Below are 19,442 nucleotides of genomic sequence, written 5' to 3'. Positions count from 1 at the left end.
AATGAAAATGTGGGGATTATGAAATCATGCAAGCCCCGCATATTTTGCACGGAAATCGGCAATTTATGCGGCGAAAGTGCGGCATATTTGAAAGAAATGCGGCCCCCGCATAAATATGCGGACTTTGGCTGATTATGCATTGAATTATGCGATCGCATATTCGCGTTTTTCTGGAGGGACTGCCTTTTGAACGATCCGATATTGATTCATACAATCCTGAGATCCATCTTTTAAGAGGCCCTGTTTTAAAGCTAGAGCGAAGATATTGGTATCATATGAAATGAAACTATGATCTAAGGAACCCATGTCATGATAAGTAACGCTCTAAAGTTAGGCTAAATTTTGGAGCTTCTGCCATGGCCATTTTCACAGAACTATGGCTTAGGTATACTGTCTCTGCGATAAAGAATGTGCTTTTTCTGTCGCTATGTAACTGCTATGGGGTCAATTCTTAACGTCAACATTAGTATTTTTAATAATGCAGCAGGTTAGAGGGTCCCTTGTATGATTTACAGCATTAGGTCTCTGAGAAACTCTTTCATATCCAAGCTTAATTGGCCTGGGAACTGAATCCCTAACCAAATTGATATGGAATCAAATCGATTTAGGAAATCAGTGGCGATCCCCAGCCCTACTACAGACTGTACTAGTCTGTCCACATACAGACAGTCAAGTTGTTGTGTAGCGTACCAGTACGCTGCCCGGTTGATCCAGAGAACTTCCAGGTGGGAACAAAGCAGTCGCTCCACTCGTCACCTGAAATACAGCAGAAAGACTTATTGTGGCACCTGAAGATAAATCTACAAACAGTTCAGAGCAGCTGAGGGCACAGTGTGTTCACAAACAACATATCGTCGCTGCCGGGCAGAAACCATATTTACTTTATCTTTCATTAATCAATTCTTTAAGTCACGCTTTAGAATTTCACTTTATGGAGGTTTTTTAACATTAATATGAGTTCCCCCAGCCTGCCTATGGTCCCCCAGTGGCTAGTGGTACAGTATTAGGGGACCACTAAGGTCTATATAAAAGAGACTTCAGATACAGTATTAGGGGACCACTAAGGTCTATATAAAGAGACTTCAGATACAGTATTAGGGGACCACTAAGGTCTATATAAAGAGACTTCAGATACAGTATTAGGGGACCACTAAGGTCTATATAAAAGAGACTTCAGATACAGTATTAGGGGACCACTAAGGTCTATATAAAGAGACTTCAGATACAGTATTAGGGGACCACTAAGGTCTATATAAAGAGACTTCAGATACAGTATTAGGGGACCACTAAGGTCTATATAAAGAGACTTCAGATACAGTATTAGGGGACCACTAAGGTCTATATAAAGAGACTTCAGATACAGTATTAGGGGACCACTAAGGCCTATATAAAAGAGACTTCAGATACAGTATTAGGGGACCACTAAGGTCTATATAAAGAGACTTCAGATACAGTATTAGGGGACCACTAAGGCCTATATAAAAGATACTTCAGATACAGTATTAGGGGACCACTAAGGCCTATATAAAAGAGACTTCAGATACAGTATTAGGGGACCACTAAGGCCTATATAAAAGCATCCAAAGACCACCATGTCATGGGACCTTCAAAAACAGTGACGTAGCCTTTTTTCTTTTCCTGAAAAGCAACGGTTTTGGAGAGAGAATGTTTTTGCCCGACAGGGACAATATCTACCTCGGCTGATGATACTCTGATTTATCTTCCATATAAACTCAATTAGAGAAGAATCATGGGAGTCTATTCAACAACACAGGGCCGATGAACACAAACGGAGAAGTGAGTAATTTTCATGGAAGAACGTCACAGGAGTATTTAGAGCTGCAAATACTCATCGATTAATGGAAACCTTTTCAACTATTCAATCAATCGCCAACTATTTTGATACTCGATTAATCGGTTTGAGTCATTTTTTATGAAAACAGAGTAAAACTTCTCTGTTTCCAGCTTGTTAAATGTGACTATGTTCTAGTTTCTTCTCTCCTCTGTGACAGGAAACTGAATATCTTTTGAGTTGTGGACAAAACAAGACATTTGAGGACGTCATCTTGGGCTTTTGGGGAAACACTGATCCACATTTTTCACCATTTTCTGACATTTTATAGACCAGACAACTAATCCATTCATCCAGAAAATAATCGACAATGAAAATAATCGTTAGTTGCATCCCAAACATCAGTAGTATTGCAGAAGGTGCCGATAATTACCTGAAAACTGTCACAGAGATGTTCCTGTGAGGCGCAGTCCATCCATCCCACCTTAACTAGACCGTCCTACACACACACACACACACACACACACACACACACACACACACACACACACACACACACACACACCACACAATCTTAATCTGTCAGGCTTAAGCATTTAATTATAGAAAAATAGACATTGTCAATATGTAACCTTAAACTGACATGTAGTTCATTAGTTTATTCCATTACACAGTTGTTTGCTGTCAACATTAAATCACATTGAAAAAGACTGGAAGTTTTCTGCTTCTCAACAATGTGATGCTTTGATTGTTGACCTAAAATGTGAAATCCAGCAGACATGTTGCCAACTGTGAAAGTTAAGCTTTTATTTATTCAACGTGTTTCTATTCCTACTCACATTGGCAGAGGATATTTATAATTATATTATAATATGACTCCTGTGTTCTCACCAACATCCCAGCCATCTTCTGTCTTGTTCTTGGCTCCAGGCAATCTGAGAGAGGGAGAGAGAGAGAAAAAGAGAGAGAGAGAGAGAGAGAGAGAGAGAGAGAGAGAGAGAGAGAGAGAGAGAGAGAGAGAGAGAGAATATAAGTTGTGTAATGATTTTGGTTTACCATTGTACTCTTTGTGCCTTTATGACTTTATGTTTAAGTTGGTGTTCATGTTATAGTGTATGTTGTGCCAGTTATTGTTAATTTCCTTTTATTTACATGTTTTCTGCTTTGGCAATATAAGCAAGGTCTTGTCATGCCGATAAAAGTCTTTAAATTGAAAATTGAGAAATATGTGACTGAATGTTTCAATGGACAATCAGACGTGCAGGAACACTTTCATGCATGAAAAAACCTGTGTGTGTGTGTGTGTGTGTGTGTGTGTGTGTGTGTGTGTGTGTGTGTGTTACCTCCAGTGTCGGAGCAGAAGGTGATCAGCCAGCCAAGCCCTGACGAGTACGCACTCTCTATCTCGCTGAACACGTTACCTGACAAACACAACCACAGGTCAGAGAACACACACACACACACACACACACACAACCACAGGTCAGAGCACACACACACACACACACACACACACACACACACACACACACTAGAGCCCTGCGCGGGACTGTTTTCTTCATCCCGCTCCCGGCGAATTTCTGACCATTACCGCCCGCTCCCGCAATGTGTACGTCCACTCCCGCCCGCACCTGCAAAACTCGGAGAATTTATGCCCGCACAATAATAGAGATGCATTGATGTTGTGTCTTCTCCCGTCCCGCATGAGAAAACACGTCATTTTATAGGTTAATAGGGAGAAGATGAAGGCAAAGAAGGCAGGTGCTTGCTGCTGTTAGACGGGGAGGAAGGAGCAGAAGGAGAGGGAGAGAGGGGGAGGAAGGAGCCGAGGGGGAGGGAGAGAGGAGAGGGAGAGAGGGGGAGGAAGGAGCCGAGGATGAGGGTGGACGGAGCCTTGGCTCGGAGCTCCCCCGTCCTGGGAGGCTCAGACACGCTGGTGTCTGCTCATAGATGGCCTATACAGTATATACTCAGTCAGTATATATGTATATCTCTGGTTTCTGCTGGCGTGGGGGGGTTCCAGGCTACATCCCGATCCCGCAGTGGTTTTTTTAGCCGCCCGCTCCCGCCCGCAGCAAAGTTAAAACCGCCCGCTCCCGCGAGATTTGCGTTGGGTCCCACGGGACCCAATCCCAATGCAGCCCTCTAACACACACACACACACACAACCACAGGTCAGAGCACACACACACACACACACACACACACTCGCGCACCATCAAAGCCGAATTAATTTAAAATCAATGAGAGCATCAGAACGAACTAAACTGACTCCGATCTAATGATTGCAGTTGGTGCCCAGTGTATTTCTTTAGCAGGTTTTATATTTAATTATCTGCTTGAGCTTTTCCAACGTTTTATATGATATGGTTTTTAACATGGTACTAATAATGGTCCAAAAGGATGTGAAATTGCATTTTTTTTAATTGAAAAAAAAAAAAAAAACATTTTCTTGAGGAAGTACCCCTAAACCCCCTCAGCAAATATGTGCACCTGTGTCTTCCATAAACCAACGGAAACCACTGAGATAGAAGAGAAATAGAGAATGAAGAATAAAAGGTTTACCTTGCCAGAGCTCAGTGACGGTCGTTGTGATTAACTTCATGGAGAACTGGACCAGGCTGTCTTTAGAACGCTCCCCATTGAACTTCTCCGGCCTCTATAGAAAGACAAACTGAATGTTAACAATGATTGCTAAAACAAGGTTGCTCTGACGCTGGGCTCACAGAATTCAGCTCAGCGAGATTTATTCAGACTGCAAGACACCGTGTGAAGTACCTAACGCACGAGGAAAGAAAGGCAGGAGAGTAGGTATGGAGAGAGATATTGTTATTTCAATTTTTGAAAGTTTTGTTACAAGTTTGCCTGATATTTTCAGTGCTTCATAAAAATCAAATCAGTTTACAGTACGTGAACTGGAATGGATTCCTTTGTTGTCTTCAAAGGGAGACATGGCAAAATAAATAACAGACGACATTAAATCCTAACAGAATTAACCTCACACTCCAGTAAAATATAAGTTGCAACCAGTGGTGTGTATGTATGTATGTATGTATGTATATATATATATATATATATATATATATATATATATATATATATATATATATATATATATATATATATATATATATATATATATATCTCATAGTGGGGGGTCTGGGTGTCCGTCCCCAGGGAAGTTATGAGCGTCAACAACTTCATATTCTGCATTTGGAAACACTTTAATGCACCAATTTACGATGAAATACCTTTATTTAGCCTATGCTAAGAAAAAGAACACAGATGACAATTCAAAATATATCAAAAATATAATGGAAAGTATGTTGTTGCGTGTCATTGTGCATTTTTAAGTGGGTATATGGAAATCCTGGAGCTTTCTTAGTGGGTATACTGTGAATACCTGCGTATCACGTAGACTACACCGCTGATTGAGACTGGTTCACAAATCTGAATGTAACTAATAACCAAAGTGTACTGGTGATCTGTTACTGGATGCGCTTGCAGGTTATTCTGAGTTTACTGAATTTCATTCATGTAAACTTGCAGGTGGTTTTCAGTGTAAACATGGGGAGAAGATACAGATCATTTCAAATGGAGATGAAACAAAACAGGAGGCACAAAAGAAACTGATAAACGTTCAAATTCAGAACATGTCTTAAGGCCTCCGCCTGACTGAACTGCTGCGTTCTTTACCGTAGCGGCCCACCCCTCACTCACATTGGTTAAGTTAGAAGATCAATAAGGAAACAACCGATCAACAGACCTGCCCTGCTCTGTATACAAACAGACTGGGGTAGCTGTTGATGCCTTTGCTCCTGCACAGATGGTTGTTGTCTCCACAGTTCACCGCTCCAATCCTGATGACTCCATCCATCTCTTTGGCAAACTCCCTCCACTGAGAGACAGACACGTTAGTTAGAGAGAAAGACAGACACGTTCGACAGACAGACACGTTAGGCAGACAGACAGACACGTTAGACAGACAGAAAAACATCTTAGAATGGACAGACACGTTAGTTAGAGAGAAAGACAGACACGTTCGACAGACAGACACATCAGGCAGGCAGACAGACAGACACATTAGACAGACAGACACGTTAGAATGGACAGACACGTTAGTTAGAGAGAAAGACAGACACGTTCGACAGACAGACACGTTAGGCAGCCAGACAGACAGACACATTAGACAGACACGTTAGACAGACAGAAAGACACCTTAGAATGGACAGACACGTTAGTTACAGAGAAAGACAGACACGTTAGACAGACAGACAGACAGACAGACAGACAGACAGACAGACAGACGGACGGACGGTCGGACAAACAGACACTAGTCGTTTATTGCTGATTTCTACTAAAGACAACGTCCAACTTTCTAAAATATCAAACAAAGACTCCTACAGGGTTGTGGCAAGAAGGGTTAGAGCTACGGCCGAAGGTTATGCAAAATTATACAAAATCCAATTCAATATGATGATATAATTTTAATACTTTCACCCAAGAAACGCATGTTCGTTCCTCGGGAATGTTTTAATCCAAATCACAGTCTTTTTTCCTAAACTTAACTAGTTGTTTTGGTGTCTAAACTCAACGGCCGTGGCCGTAGCTGTATCCCTTCTAGCCACAACCCTCCTACAGATAACACGTTCATTAACACAAAAAGCATAAAAGATGTATTTAAAAACAGAAAAGCAGGCTTGAAAGGTCAAATCAAAAGGATGATAAAAGCCGCAGTGAGCAGCAAACACTTGCATACAAGGTGTGTGTGTTCCGTGTTGAGTATGTTTAGTTTACGATGTATTTCAGTGTTATATTACCGTTGGAGCCAGCGTGTGACAGTGTGAGCATCGTGGAAAATAGAAGTTGATAAACCAGATTTCTCCAGAGTTCACTGCCGCCTCTGAAACACATTTCAACCATTTATTTATGTCCACATGATGAAAAAAAATGGTACAGGGACACAAATATTACAGATGCAGTACAATACATACGCAAACTCATGGACCAGTGGCATGCAGCAGGTCTTCACAATATCACTTAATAAGCACAATACTCAGTTCTGAAGGGTATAAGTAGCTGCAAATAATAGCAGACATGGCACAGTACTTTGCAAGCTGTTTAGCTCTCTTTTTGGCCATCCCAAGTTGTTGCAGCCCTTTTACTACCAACCTGTGCGTGTGTCTTAGGCTACCAAATATGAAAACGAGAAGTCTCCACCTATAGCCTAGCTCTGAGATGGTGTTTAGGACACACACAAACGCACGCACGCACCATTGACCAACAAAAACCTGGTCTAAAGTCAATAACGCAGCATTTCATTATTTGAACAGCGCATTAGTAAAATGCGCCTAGGGTTATGCACAGTGCGCGCACACACACTATGCTTGTTACACACACAGGGACGCGCAGCAGCAGCACACACACGCAGAAGATTACAAATAAAAATATTACGGTGCAAATCCTCCATCATAATAGCAATGCTCCAAGGTCCAAACGCGCCTGGCTTTTAAAGGGAATGGGAGATGATCTCTGATTGGTTGATTGCATGTTACGCCCAAAACACCCCTCTGATTAATGAAGACACTAAGTACAACCCTTTTGGACCAGGCGCCCGGCGCACGGACCCTTTCTTCCGCAGTCAAACTAACAAAAGTGGATTTGGACACGCCCTAAACGCACCTGCGCCAGGCGCTTCACGCCGTGCGCTCAGATCGTTAAAATAGGGCCCTTCTTGTTTTACTGCTTTTTCAAGGTAAAACAGAGCCACACTTTAGAGCACCGCTTACTGTGCTCCGTGGCTACAACACAACAAGCGCCTGGTAGTCCAGTGGCCGCTACAAAAGTTGCGCGTGTTAAATTTGGAACCGGTGATCGGATTCAAAACCACATTTTCCAAATGATTCCGATAAATAAAAAAATGGTCCATTGCAACGGTAATCTTTGAAACGATTCCAAGCTGGAGCCGGTTCTCGATGCCCAATCCTAGTATCAGATGCTGAAATCACTGGCTCCAGCTTGAAGTTTGAAGGTGTGAAAAAGAAAAACGTCTCTTACCAAAGTCTCCACTGTCCAACGTGATGATCTCCAAATCGTCATCGTAGATACCTGGACAGAAAGACGGGTTTTGATTTCTTCACAGTAAAAAAAAAAAAAAAATCAGCTCATAGTTTAATAACTTAAATACTTAAAGTGCTCATATTATGCTTTCTGGCTTTTTCCCCTTTCCTTTATTGTGTTATATATCTTTTTTGTGCATGTTATAGGTTTACAAAGTGAAAAAGCACAAAGTCCCCCCCAAAGGGACTTACCATCTCCAACAGAAAACACTGTTCACAAACTGCTCCAAACAGCTCTATTGTAGTCCAGCCTTTACTTCAGAGACAAACGTGGTCACTTTGGAACACACGTTATAATGCTCGCCTAGCTGCTAGCATGGCACGCCCTCATACTCTGCTTCTGACTGGCTAGTAGTCCTTACCTAGGCACTGTCAGGGCACGCCCTCATACTCTGCTTCTGACTGGCTAGTAGTCCTTACCTAGGTACTATCAGGGCACGCCCTCATACTCTGCTTCTGACTGGCTAGTAGTCCTTACCTAGGTACTGTCAGGGCACGCCCTCATACTCTGCTTCTGACTGGCTAGTAGTCCTTACCTAGGTACTGTCAGGGCACGCCCTCATACTCTGCTTCTGACTGGCTAGTAGTCCTTATCTAGGTACTGTCAGGGCACGCCCTCATACTCTGCTTCTGACTGGCTAGTAGTCCTTACCTAGCTACTGTCAGGGCACGCCCTCATACTCTGCTTCTGACTGGCTAGTAGTCCTTACCTAGGTACTGTCAGGGCACGCCCTCATACTCTGCTTCTGACTGGCTAGTAGTCCTTAGGTACTGAGCATGTGCGACTCCCAACAAAGATGTTACAGAAGTGAGAGGTCTCACTCTGTAGCTAAAACAGAGAGCTCAACACACAGGGTGAAAAGAGGAGCTGCAGCAATGTGCAGTACAACAACAATATGGTGTTTGTTGAAAATTAAACCATGTAAACATATTCTGGTACAACCTCTAAATACAATTATGAACCTGGAAATGAGCATAATATGAGCACTTTAAACGTCCTCTCACGGTTTCAATACAAGACAAACGAATGAAGGTGTTCCTCTAGCGGCGCCGCCATGGTTATACATGACAGGTGTGCATTGTTACGCAGACTTACCAAAGTCGTATCGGTAGAAGTTCCAGCTCTCGTAGCGTCCTCCCTGCTGCTGCTCGTCCAATCCCTTTTCTCCGTATTTGTCGTATTTCTTCCTGAGGTCTTCGTCCTTCAGAACCTCGTAGGCGCGATTCACCTGCAGGAACTTCTCGTGGGCCGAGGCGTCGCCCTAAAAAACACAACGCTTTGATTCAGGCCTGGGTTCAAAGAATCCATTCTCCAATTATGATTAGATCTTTGTGTGAGTGATTTGATATCGATCAACCCTTGTGTTGTCCTCCCGTCGACCAGGAAACTCGGTTTTGCTGGGTCAAAATTTAAAATACAAACTTTTTTTTCAACGTTTTGGTTGTCTTTTTCGACACTTGGCGCTTTTCCTGATGTTTTTGTCACTTTTTGTCGTTTTTGTCACTTTTCGATGTTTTTTTCCAATTTTTTGTCATTTTTTTTTTGCGCTTTTTTATGTTTTTGTTGGGTTTTTCCCCCACGTTTTTGATTCTTTTTGCGACTATTTTGTCACTTTTTTCAACGTTCTATCAGGGTTTTTTTTTTTTTTTTTTTTCAAATAACAAGGTCACATGAGACACAGCCATCTCGTAACCGTATACATACTGGGAACTATATTCTCAGAAGGCAAAGCACTGCTACTTCTGCTACTTGGGCGGAGTGATTTGCTCGCAGCACCTGAGAAGCCCCGTGGTGAGGAGCAGAGAGTTCGCCTGGAGTTCGCTCAGAGTTGGAGTAATAATCACTCCGCAGTGCAGTGCTTCGCCTTCTGAGAATATAGTTCCCAGTATGTATACAGTTAGAAGATGGCTGTGTCTCATGTGACCTTGTTATTTGTACATGAGATGAGAAGGGTATGTATGTAGGTTAGTTATCTAACTCTGGGGGATACGGTGAATAAGCTAAAGTCCCAATAAGTCGGCGTGTTCCTTTAAGAGTTGTGTCCGAGCTTACGTCGGAGGTTTCTCTGAGCAACTCACAGGGTTCTTGTCGGGGTGCATGGTAAGCGCCAGCTTCTTGAAAGCCTGGCGTATCTCTCTGGTCGTGGCGTCCCTGCTGACTTTCAGCAGATTGTAGTAGTCCTGGCTCTCCGCCGAAACCGCCGCCATCAGGGTGGCGAGGAGCAGCAGCGGCACCACAAACTGGACGGGACGAGGCCGCCGAACCCCGAGGACGAACCTGTGCCCCATCGCGAGTTCCAGCAGAGGACGAGCGGCTGGAACACACAGGCACAAACATTATTCCTTCATTGTTGTGCAGATGAGCAGGAGCTGCCAGGTTTACTGCTGTGTAGTAGGCCTGCATGATAAATCGTTATAAAATCTCGATTCACCCCTGTTCGCGATTACATTTTTAAATGACTTCGATATTTTTTTTTCCCCTTCCATTAATTTATTGAAAGCATTTGACAATGACATGTTTTAATTATGTAAAGACATGTTCAAGGAGTTCAGAGCCTGTATCAGGGCCATATTTAGTCCAGATAGCGCCTGTATCAGGGCCATATTTAGTCCAGATAGAGCCTGTATCAGGGCCATATTTAGTTCAGATAGAGCCTGTATCAGGGCCATATTTAGTCCAGATAGCGCCTGTATCAGGGCCATATTTAGTCCAGATAGCGCCTGTATCAGGGCCATATTTAGTCCAGATAGAGCCTGTATCAGGGCCATATTTAGTCCAGATAGAGCCTGTATCAGGGCCATATTTAGTCCAGATAGAGCCTGTATCAGGGCCATATTTAGTCCAGATAGAGCCTGTATCAGGGCCATATTTAGTCCAGATAGCGCCTGTATCAGGGCCATATTTAGTCCAGATAGAGCCTGTATCAGGGCCATATTTAGTCCAGATAGAGCCTGTATCAGGGCCATATTTAGTCCAGATAGAGCCTGTATCAGGGCCATATTTAGTCCAGATAGAGCCTGTATCAGGGCCATATTTAGTTCAATGTGTTATATGTCACTATTTCTGGTAGCCTACTGTACTTAAATGGCCAGTATGTAGCCTACTTTATTTTCTTTATTCATTGAAGCCTCTGTGTTTACAGGCTTGTGGTGATAGATCAACAACTTTGGCATTAATGGAATTAGTTGAGGAAATCACAAATTGCGTAGATAAAAAGAAACATGTAGTGTGAATTTTTATAGATCTAAAGAAAGCATTTGACACCATAAATCATGACATTTTATTACATAAATTAGAGAAATATGGTATCAGAGGGGTTGGATTGGAATGGGTGAGTAGCTACTTAAGAAACAGGCAACAATTTGTAGAAATTGGGGCTCATAAATCAACATACATGAACATAACATGTGGGGTACCACAGGGGTCGGTCTTAGGACCAAAGCTTTTCATAATTTACATCAATGATATATGCAGGGTATCGGATATACTAAAATGTATTCTATTTGCGGATGATACAAATATTTTCTATTCTGGTGATAATTTACAGCAGCTTTTGGAGATGATCACATCAGAAATTGTCAAATTAAAACAGTGGTTTGATGTAAATAAACTGTCATTAAATATAAGCAAAACAAAGATAATGTTATTTGGAAAACATAAAACTAACTGTCAAGTAGAAATACAAATCGATAACGTAAGTATTGAAAGAGTATATAAAAAATAAATTTCTTGGTGTGATTTTAGACCACAAAATCTGCTGGAAACCTCACATAAACCATGTCAAAGCAAAACTAGCAAAGACCATAGCAATAATAAATAAATCAAGACATATTTTAGACAATAAATCATTACATACTCTGTATAATACACTCATACAGCCATATCTAAGTTACTGTGTGGAAATCTGGGGAAATACATACAAAACCAACCTACAGCCGTTATGCACATTACAAAAGAAAGTAGTCAGAATCATAAATAATGTTGGATACCTGGAGCACACAAGTCCTTTATTCTTCAAGTCACACATTCTGAAATTCATTGATCTGGTTAAATTTAAGACGGCACAAATCATGTTCAAAGCAAGAAATAATTTACTTCCAGGAAATTCACAAAAAATGTTTATGGAAAGACAGGGTGGGTGTAACCTGAGAGAACAAATAAACTTTAAAAAACTCAAAATAAGAACAACTTTAAAAAGTATGTGATCGGTGGGGTGAGTTTGTGGAATGGGCTAGACCAGGTGCTTAAACATTGTACAAACATAACAAAGTTTAAAAAGTTATATAAAAACCACTTTATTAAAAGGATATGAAGAGGAAGAGAGATGATTGTGAAAGGGGGGTTAGTGTACGGATTGTTAGGATGATGGATTTTCGGAAATGGGTTGTTGACGTACTCAAAATGTAAATAAATAAACAAAAGGGTTTGGTACGTGAAGAATTAGAGATGTATTGTTGTGTATATTGATTATCCTCTTGTAAAAATATATGATATATAAAGAAATGAGTTAAAGTGAATCAGGAGTAGGAAACTTTACAAGCTTCGGCTTCATCCTGCTCCTTTTCGGACACATTTTTTAAATCATAAATGGTAATAGTATTTTTAATATTACTTGTAAACACTGGATGGATATTGTTCCTTTTCCTTTGGTGTGTTGCTACACACTTTTATTTTATAGATATATTTATATATGTGTATTTGTATATATATGCATATGTATGTATGTATGTATATGTATATATGGGTACATGCTGTATGTGTATATGTATTTTTAGTTTTGTTCAAAATAAAAATAAATGAAATGAAATGAAATGTGCAATGTCCTATAGGTGCCAAAAAAAAAAAAAAAAAAATCAATGTTCGGTACTGCCCATTTGTTTTGTTGTGTCATGGTTCATGTGTGCAATAAACATTACACTTCGTGAGAAAAACATCGTGGCAGAGAATCGTGATATCATTTCTAAGCTAAAATATCTTGACTCGTATTTTCCCACGAATCGTGCAGGCCTACTGTGTAGTCTGGATCAACGGAGGTACATTTCCAGGATAACTGCCTGTTCGCTACGGGAAACAACAACATACTTCGAGCTAGCGAGCTACACGCTGAAAATGACATTTTTTTAAGAAAATGTGGATGGTGCAAGGTCATTTCCTCTCTAACTGGGACGTTTTGGGGACTGATTGGTGGGATTGCTGTGGACCAAGTACACACGGAGATACACTGGTAAGAGATGATGAGGTTTAACCATGTATCCGGCTAATTAAATAGCTCACGTTACACAGCGCTGTGGAGTAAGGTCTGGCAATGCGAGACTAACTATCTATTCCACCCAACCCTGCAGCCACTACCATCTTCCAGTCATGATGCTAGTTTATTAGCATGACATGCAAACATAACTTAAGATAAGAAAGGGAATCATCATAGCCAGCATGGCAGGGTAGGACCTTGTAGTAATTGTATCAGTTGCTGTGTATTCTACGTTGTCCCGTGTGTGTGTCTGAGTGTCCTGGTTGCTTATGTGGCCAGGGTGGATTGGCTCCGAGCATGGGAGTGGCTGGGGGAGTGTCTGCTGCCAACTGGGTCACATCCCTCTACCTTTATATCCCTTTAACTGGGCCGTCAGTACAGGTTGGCAGCTGGCAGAATTCTTACAACTGGTCCCCCCAGCTTTTGTTCCAAATGATTGTTGCCTGTATCTTAGCACGTTACACAAACACCAATGATGTTGAACACGGTGTGAAACGCCTTAGATATATAGACACTGTCTGAGTCGTTGGAGTGCACTTCCATTTTTTTTTTTCTTCCCTGCAACTTCTTCTCATGTTTATTTCCTGTTAGGGAGTTGCGGTTAATTGTCCGTATTTTTGGTGTCTTATTTCTTCTGGTAGGATAGAGTGGGAGTCAACATGGCAACAGGCTTCAGCAGTTTATATTAGACAAAGCAAGACGGTATCTCCAAAAGTTATTCACTGGTGTTTTAGCCCTGCTTTGGTCCAGTATATGCTGGTATTTTAGCCCTGGTTTGGTCTAATAATCTCTGGTATTTTAGCCCTGGTTTGGTCTAATATTCTCTGGTATTTTAGCCCTGGTTTGGTCTAATAATCTCTGGTATTTTAGCCCTGGTTTGGCCTAATATTCTCTGGTATTTTAGCTCTGGTTTGGCCTAATATTCTCTGGTATTTTAGCCCTGGTTTGGCCTAATATTCTCTGGTATTTTAGCCCTGGTTTGGCCTAATATTCTCTGGTATTTTAGCCCTGGTTTGGCCTAATATTCTCTGGTATTTTAGCCCTGGTTTGGCCTAATAATCTCTGGTATTTTAGCCCTGGTTTGGTCTAATAATCTCTGGTATTTTAGCCCAGGTTTGGTCTATTAATCTCTGGTATTTTAGCCCTGGTTTGGTCTAATATTCTCTGGTATTTTAGCCCAGGTTTGGTCTAATAATCTCTGGTATTTTAGCCCTGGTTTGGTCTATTAATCTCTGGTATTTTAGCCCTGGTTTGGCCTAATATTCTCTGGTATTTTAGCCCAGGTTTGGTCTAATAATCTCTGGTATTTTAGCCCTGGTTTGGTCTAATAATCTCTGGTATTTTAGCCCAGGTTAGGTCTAATATTCTCTGGTATTTTAGCCCTGGTTTGGCCTAATATTCTCTGGTATTTTAGCCCTGGTTTGGTCTAATATTCTCTGGTATTTTAGCCCTGGTTTGGTCTAATATTCTCTGGTATTTTAGCCCTGGTTTGGCCTAATATTCTCTGGTATTTTAGCCCTGGTTTGGCCTAATAATCTCTGGTATTTTAGCCCTGGTTTGGCCTAATAATCTCTGGTATTTTAGCCCTGGTTTGGCCTAATAATCTCTGGTATTTTAGCCCTGGTTTGGCCTAATAATCTCTGGTATTTTAGCCCTGGTTTGGTCTAATAATCTCTGGTATTTTAGCCCTGGTTTGGTCTAATATTCTCTGGTATTTTAGCCCTGGTTTGGTCTAATAATCTCTGGTATTTTAGCCCTGGTTTGGCCTAATATTCTCTGGTATTTTAGCCCTGGTTTGGCCTAATATTCTCTGGTATTTTAGCCCTGGTTTGGCCTAATATTCTCTGGTATTTTAGCCCTGGTTTGGCCTAATAATCTCTGGTATTTTAGCCCTGGTTTGGCCTAATAATCTCTGGTATTTTAGCCCTGGTTTGGTCTAATAATCTCTGGTATTTTAGCCCTGGTTTGGTCTAATAATCTCTGGTATTTTAGCCCTGGTTTGGTCTAATATTCTCTGGTATTTTAGCCCTGGTTTGGTCTAATATTCTCTGGTATTTTAGCCCTGGTTTGGTCTAATAATCTCTGGTATTTTAGCCCTGGTTTGGCCTAATATTCTCTGGTATTTTAGCCCTGGTTTGGCCTAATATTCTCTGGTATTTTAGCCCTGGTTTGGCCTAATATTCTCTGGTATTTTAGCCCTGGTTTGGCCTAATAATCTCTGGTATTTTAGCCCTGGTTTGGCCTAATATTCTCTGGTATTTTAGCCCTGGTTTGGCCTAATATTCTCTGGTATTTTAGCCCTGGTTTGGCCTAATATTCTCTGGTATTTTAGCCCTGGTTTGGCCTAATAATCTCTGGTATTTTAGCCCTGGTTTGGTCTAATAATCTCTGGTATTTTAGCCCAGGTTTGGTCTATTAATCTCTGGTATTTTAGCCCTGGTTTGGTCTAATATTCTCTGGTATTTTAGCCCAGGTTTGGTCTAATAATCTCTGGTATTTTAGCCCTGGTTTGGTCTAATAATCTCTGGTATTTTAGCCCAGGTTAGGTCTAATATTCTCTGGTATTTTAGCCCTGGTTTGGCCTAATATTCTCTGGTATTTTAGCCCTGGTTTGGTCTAATATTCTCTGGTATTTTAGCCCTGGTTTGGTCTAATATTCTCTGGTATTTTAGCCCTGGTTTGGCCTAATATTCTCTGGTATTTTAGCCCTGGTTTGGCCTAATAATCTCTGGTATTTTAGCCCTGGTTTGGCCTAATAATCTCTGGTATTTTAGCCCTGGTTTGGCCTAATAATCTCTGGTATTTTAGCCCTGGTTTGGCCTAATAATCTCTGGTATTTTAGCCCTGGTTTGGCCTAATATTCTCTGGTATTTTAGCCCTGGTTTGGCCTAATAATCTCTGGTATTTTAGCCCTGGTTTGGTCTAATAATCTCTGGTATTTTAGCCCTGGTTTGGTCTAATAATCTCTGGTATTTTAGCCCTGGTTTGGTCTAATATTCTCTGGTATTTTAGCCCTGGTTTGGTCTAATAATCTCTGGTATTTTAGCCCTGGTTTGGCCTAATATTCTCTGGTATTTTAGCCCTGGTTTGGCCTAATATTCTCTGGTATTTTAGCCCTGGTTTGGCCTAATATTCTCTGGTATTTTAGCCCTGGTTTGGCCTAATAATCTCTGGTATTTTAGCCCTGGTTTGGCCTAATATTCTCTGGTATTTTAGCCCTGGTTTGGCCTAATATTCTCTGGTATTTTAGCCCTGGTTTGGCCTAATATTCTCTGGTATTTTAGCCCTGGTTTGGCCTAATAATCTCTGGTATTTTAGCCCTGGTTTGGTCTAATAATCTCTGGTATTTTAGCCCAGGTTTGGTCTATTAATCTCTGGTATTTTAGCCCTGGTTTGGTCTAATATTCTCTGGTATTTTAGCCCAGGTTTGGTCTAATAATCTCTGGTATTTTAGCCCTGGTTTGGTCTAATAATCTCTGGTATTTTAGCCCAGGTTAGGTCTAATATTCTCTGGTATTTTAGCCCTGGTTTGGCCTAATATTCTCTGGTATTTTAGCCCTGGTTTGGTCTAATATTCTCTGGTATTTTAGCCCTGGTTTGGTCTAATATTCTCTGGTATTTTAGCCCTGGTTTGGCCTAATATTCTCTGGTATTTTAGCCCTGGTTTGGCCTAATAATCTCTGGTATTTTAGCCCTGGTTTGGCCTAATAATCTCTGGTATTTTAGCCCTGGTTTGGCCTAATAATCTCTGGTATTTTAGCCCTGGTTTGGCCTAATAATCTCTGGTATTTTAGCCCTGGTTTGGCCTAATATTCTCTGGTATTTTAGCCCTGGTTTGGCCTAATAATCTCTGGTATTTTAGCCCTGGTTTGGCCTAATAATCTCTGGTATTTTAGCCCTGGTTTGGTCTAATAATCTCTGGTATTTTAGCCCTGGTTTTGTATGTTAAGCACTTGGAATTGCCTTGTTGTTGCAATGTGCTTGTATAAATGAAATACAGTGCAGTGAACTGTCAAAGCTGTTTTTACAAACAAAAAAATCTGAAATAAACTTTGTTGAAGACAGAAATAAAGGAAGGACATTGTATTAAAGGAAAACCATGAAAATGTGAACATTTAGTTTGTACATAACGTTACTGAACCAGCAGTAAAATAAACAGCTAAACATATTCATAACCACAAGTAAAAACACTGTGTTAAAAGGAAAATGAAAAACACACTTACAGAAGTCCACCTGGATATGTACACTGACGAAGGACTCTTAAATTCCTCAGATGTGATGTCTTCTCTGCACCAGAAGCTAAGCTAGCTAACGTTAGCTGTGCGTCCCCCCAGTCAGCAGCCACTATAACAACTCGCTAGCTAATTAGCTGATTATCTTCACCGCGACATTAAGCTATCTGCAGTGTGTTGACGAGGCTAAAGCTAACATGTATCTATCTATCGTTTACCAAAGTTTGAATCTGACCAAACAGCAGCTTGACGTGTCTCAACTTTTGAAAAGCCTGCAGCTGAAGATCCGCAACAGCGTCCGGCTCAGGATCACACCGGCATCAAGCTACACACTAATAACACACTCCATTTCCGCTTAGAGAATTTCACAATAAAGGTCACACCGACAACCAAGACAGCGGAGTATATTAGACAAACTAATCTTAACTTATCTGTATAGATACGTAGATAGATAGATAGATAGATAGATAGATAGATAGATAGATAGATAGATAGATAGATAGATAGATAGACAGACAGACAGATAGATGATGATAGATAAAAATGGGAAATAACGGTGTTGCAGCAGCAAAATATCAGACACAGCACACATACAGAGTAAGAGTAAACATTAAATAATAGGAAACAATATACATGAAATAATAATAGAATACTACACGAGCAATATTTAAAATATATACAATTTGGAAATAAAATGTACAACTGTTTCAATAGATATAGATAAACTTAATGTGCAAGTTGGGGAGTAAATGTACAACTGTTTGACTAGTAATGATAGGATGTAGATAAACCTATTGTGCAAGGTTGTGTAAGGTGCATTCAGTGCAGTTGTGATGTCTATGAGTCTTATCTCACACTCAGTGATGAAGAGTTAAAATGTTTAATTGCCTGTGGTAGGAATGATTTCCTATGGTATGGTAAAAGGCAGTGCCTTAAACACAATAGCATAATTTAATCAGTCAGGTAAAGTTAAGACTCGTCATTTGCTCGGCTGGTTTTGTGCTTTTATTTTGAAAAGAGAACATTTTCATTTAACGGGATGTTTTTTTTTTAAATTGGCTGCGGTAACTTGACGAAACTTTCGGATGACAAAGGTTTGGTGCGTTCAGGGCCGCACGTTATATAAATCAATATTTAAATAAACTAGACAATATGAAAGGAATAGTCAAATTAATAAATTACCCATTAGCCATATTTCTTTTTTTACTATTTTATAAATTATTATAATTCAAATTATTATTGGAAAATGGCATTAAATTATACTTAATAATTTGTTAAATTTCATCATAGTGATTAGATGCTAAGGTCTTAATCACATTTAGTCCAGTCATTTTATGAAAAAAGGTAGGCCAAATTGCAACAGAAGCAAACTCAGCTGATTTTGTATCCTCAATATGTCCTGAGTAAGGAAAAAATTAGGGGAAAGTTTCAAAAAAGACCCAAATATAGCCTATTCATACGCCTATATATTCATTATTTTTCTCATGTGAATAGGGTAAAATGTTAACCTTTAGATATCACTATGAAAATTACTGAGTTGATTACTTACATCAAGACAAACAAAAAATGTATTACAAGTTTTTTGAAATTGTTTGTTAACATGGGCAAACGGTGCATAATCTAATTACATATGTGCTAATTTGCATAAATACCACAACAGATCTAAACATTGGGTATACCAAGGTGAAAATGACTTGCTGAATCTTGTTGACATCTTACAGTAAAAAACTTACTGTTAAAGTCTGAATGGAACCCATTTAGGCTACCCATGAGCATGAATACATAGAGGCAGGTGGCCGGGTTGGCTCAGTGGGTAGAGCAGGCGCACGTATACTGATAGTTTTATGCCTCGATGCAGAGGTCAAGGGTTCGAAGCTGTCCTGTCAAATAAAGGCGAAATAGCCCCCCCAAAAAAAATATATATATACATAGAGGCCGGAAGAAGTACTTTAAACCAGCCATTCTCTAGTGCTGTGTATGCAATTTGATTGTTTTGATCCAGCCACTTTTTATTTTACCTACGTTGTCTTCTGCATTCTCCTAACCCTTG

General features: G+C 40.4%; 1 protein-coding gene across 1 annotated transcript in view; it reads right to left on the bottom strand.

Annotated features, from left to right (window-relative positions):
* dnajc10 (DnaJ (Hsp40) homolog, subfamily C, member 10) overlaps positions 1 to 17,729 on the bottom strand; it is a 32,732-nt gene extending 15,003 nt beyond the window's left edge. Inside the window, exons 1-11 of the mRNA XM_031294418.2 lie at positions 17,384 to 17,729; positions 9,991 to 10,226; positions 9,008 to 9,173; positions 7,850 to 7,900; positions 6,613 to 6,695; positions 5,559 to 5,690; positions 4,358 to 4,451; positions 3,136 to 3,213; positions 2,684 to 2,727; positions 2,226 to 2,291; positions 691 to 756 (exon numbers count right to left, since the gene is read on the bottom strand). Of these exons, the coding sequence (XP_031150278.1) occupies positions 691 to 756; positions 2,226 to 2,291; positions 2,684 to 2,727; positions 3,136 to 3,213; positions 4,358 to 4,451; positions 5,559 to 5,690; positions 6,613 to 6,695; positions 7,850 to 7,900; positions 9,008 to 9,173; positions 9,991 to 10,200 (990 nt within the window). The 5' untranslated portion in view covers positions 10,201 to 10,226; positions 17,384 to 17,729. The remainder of the gene's footprint in view (positions 1 to 690; positions 757 to 2,225; positions 2,292 to 2,683; positions 2,728 to 3,135; positions 3,214 to 4,357; positions 4,452 to 5,558; positions 5,691 to 6,612; positions 6,696 to 7,849; positions 7,901 to 9,007; positions 9,174 to 9,990; positions 10,227 to 17,383) is intronic.
* Positions 17,730 to 19,442: the final 1,713 nt, after the last annotated feature.

The sequence above is a fragment of the Sander lucioperca genome, chromosome 8 (assembly GCF_008315115.2).
Source record: "Sander lucioperca isolate FBNREF2018 chromosome 8, SLUC_FBN_1.2, whole genome shotgun sequence".
Classification (NCBI taxonomy): Eukaryota; Metazoa; Chordata; class Actinopteri; order Perciformes; family Percidae; genus Sander; species Sander lucioperca.
Note: the sequence above shows the minus strand (reverse complement) of the source record. Positions and strands in the feature narration are given on the sequence as shown.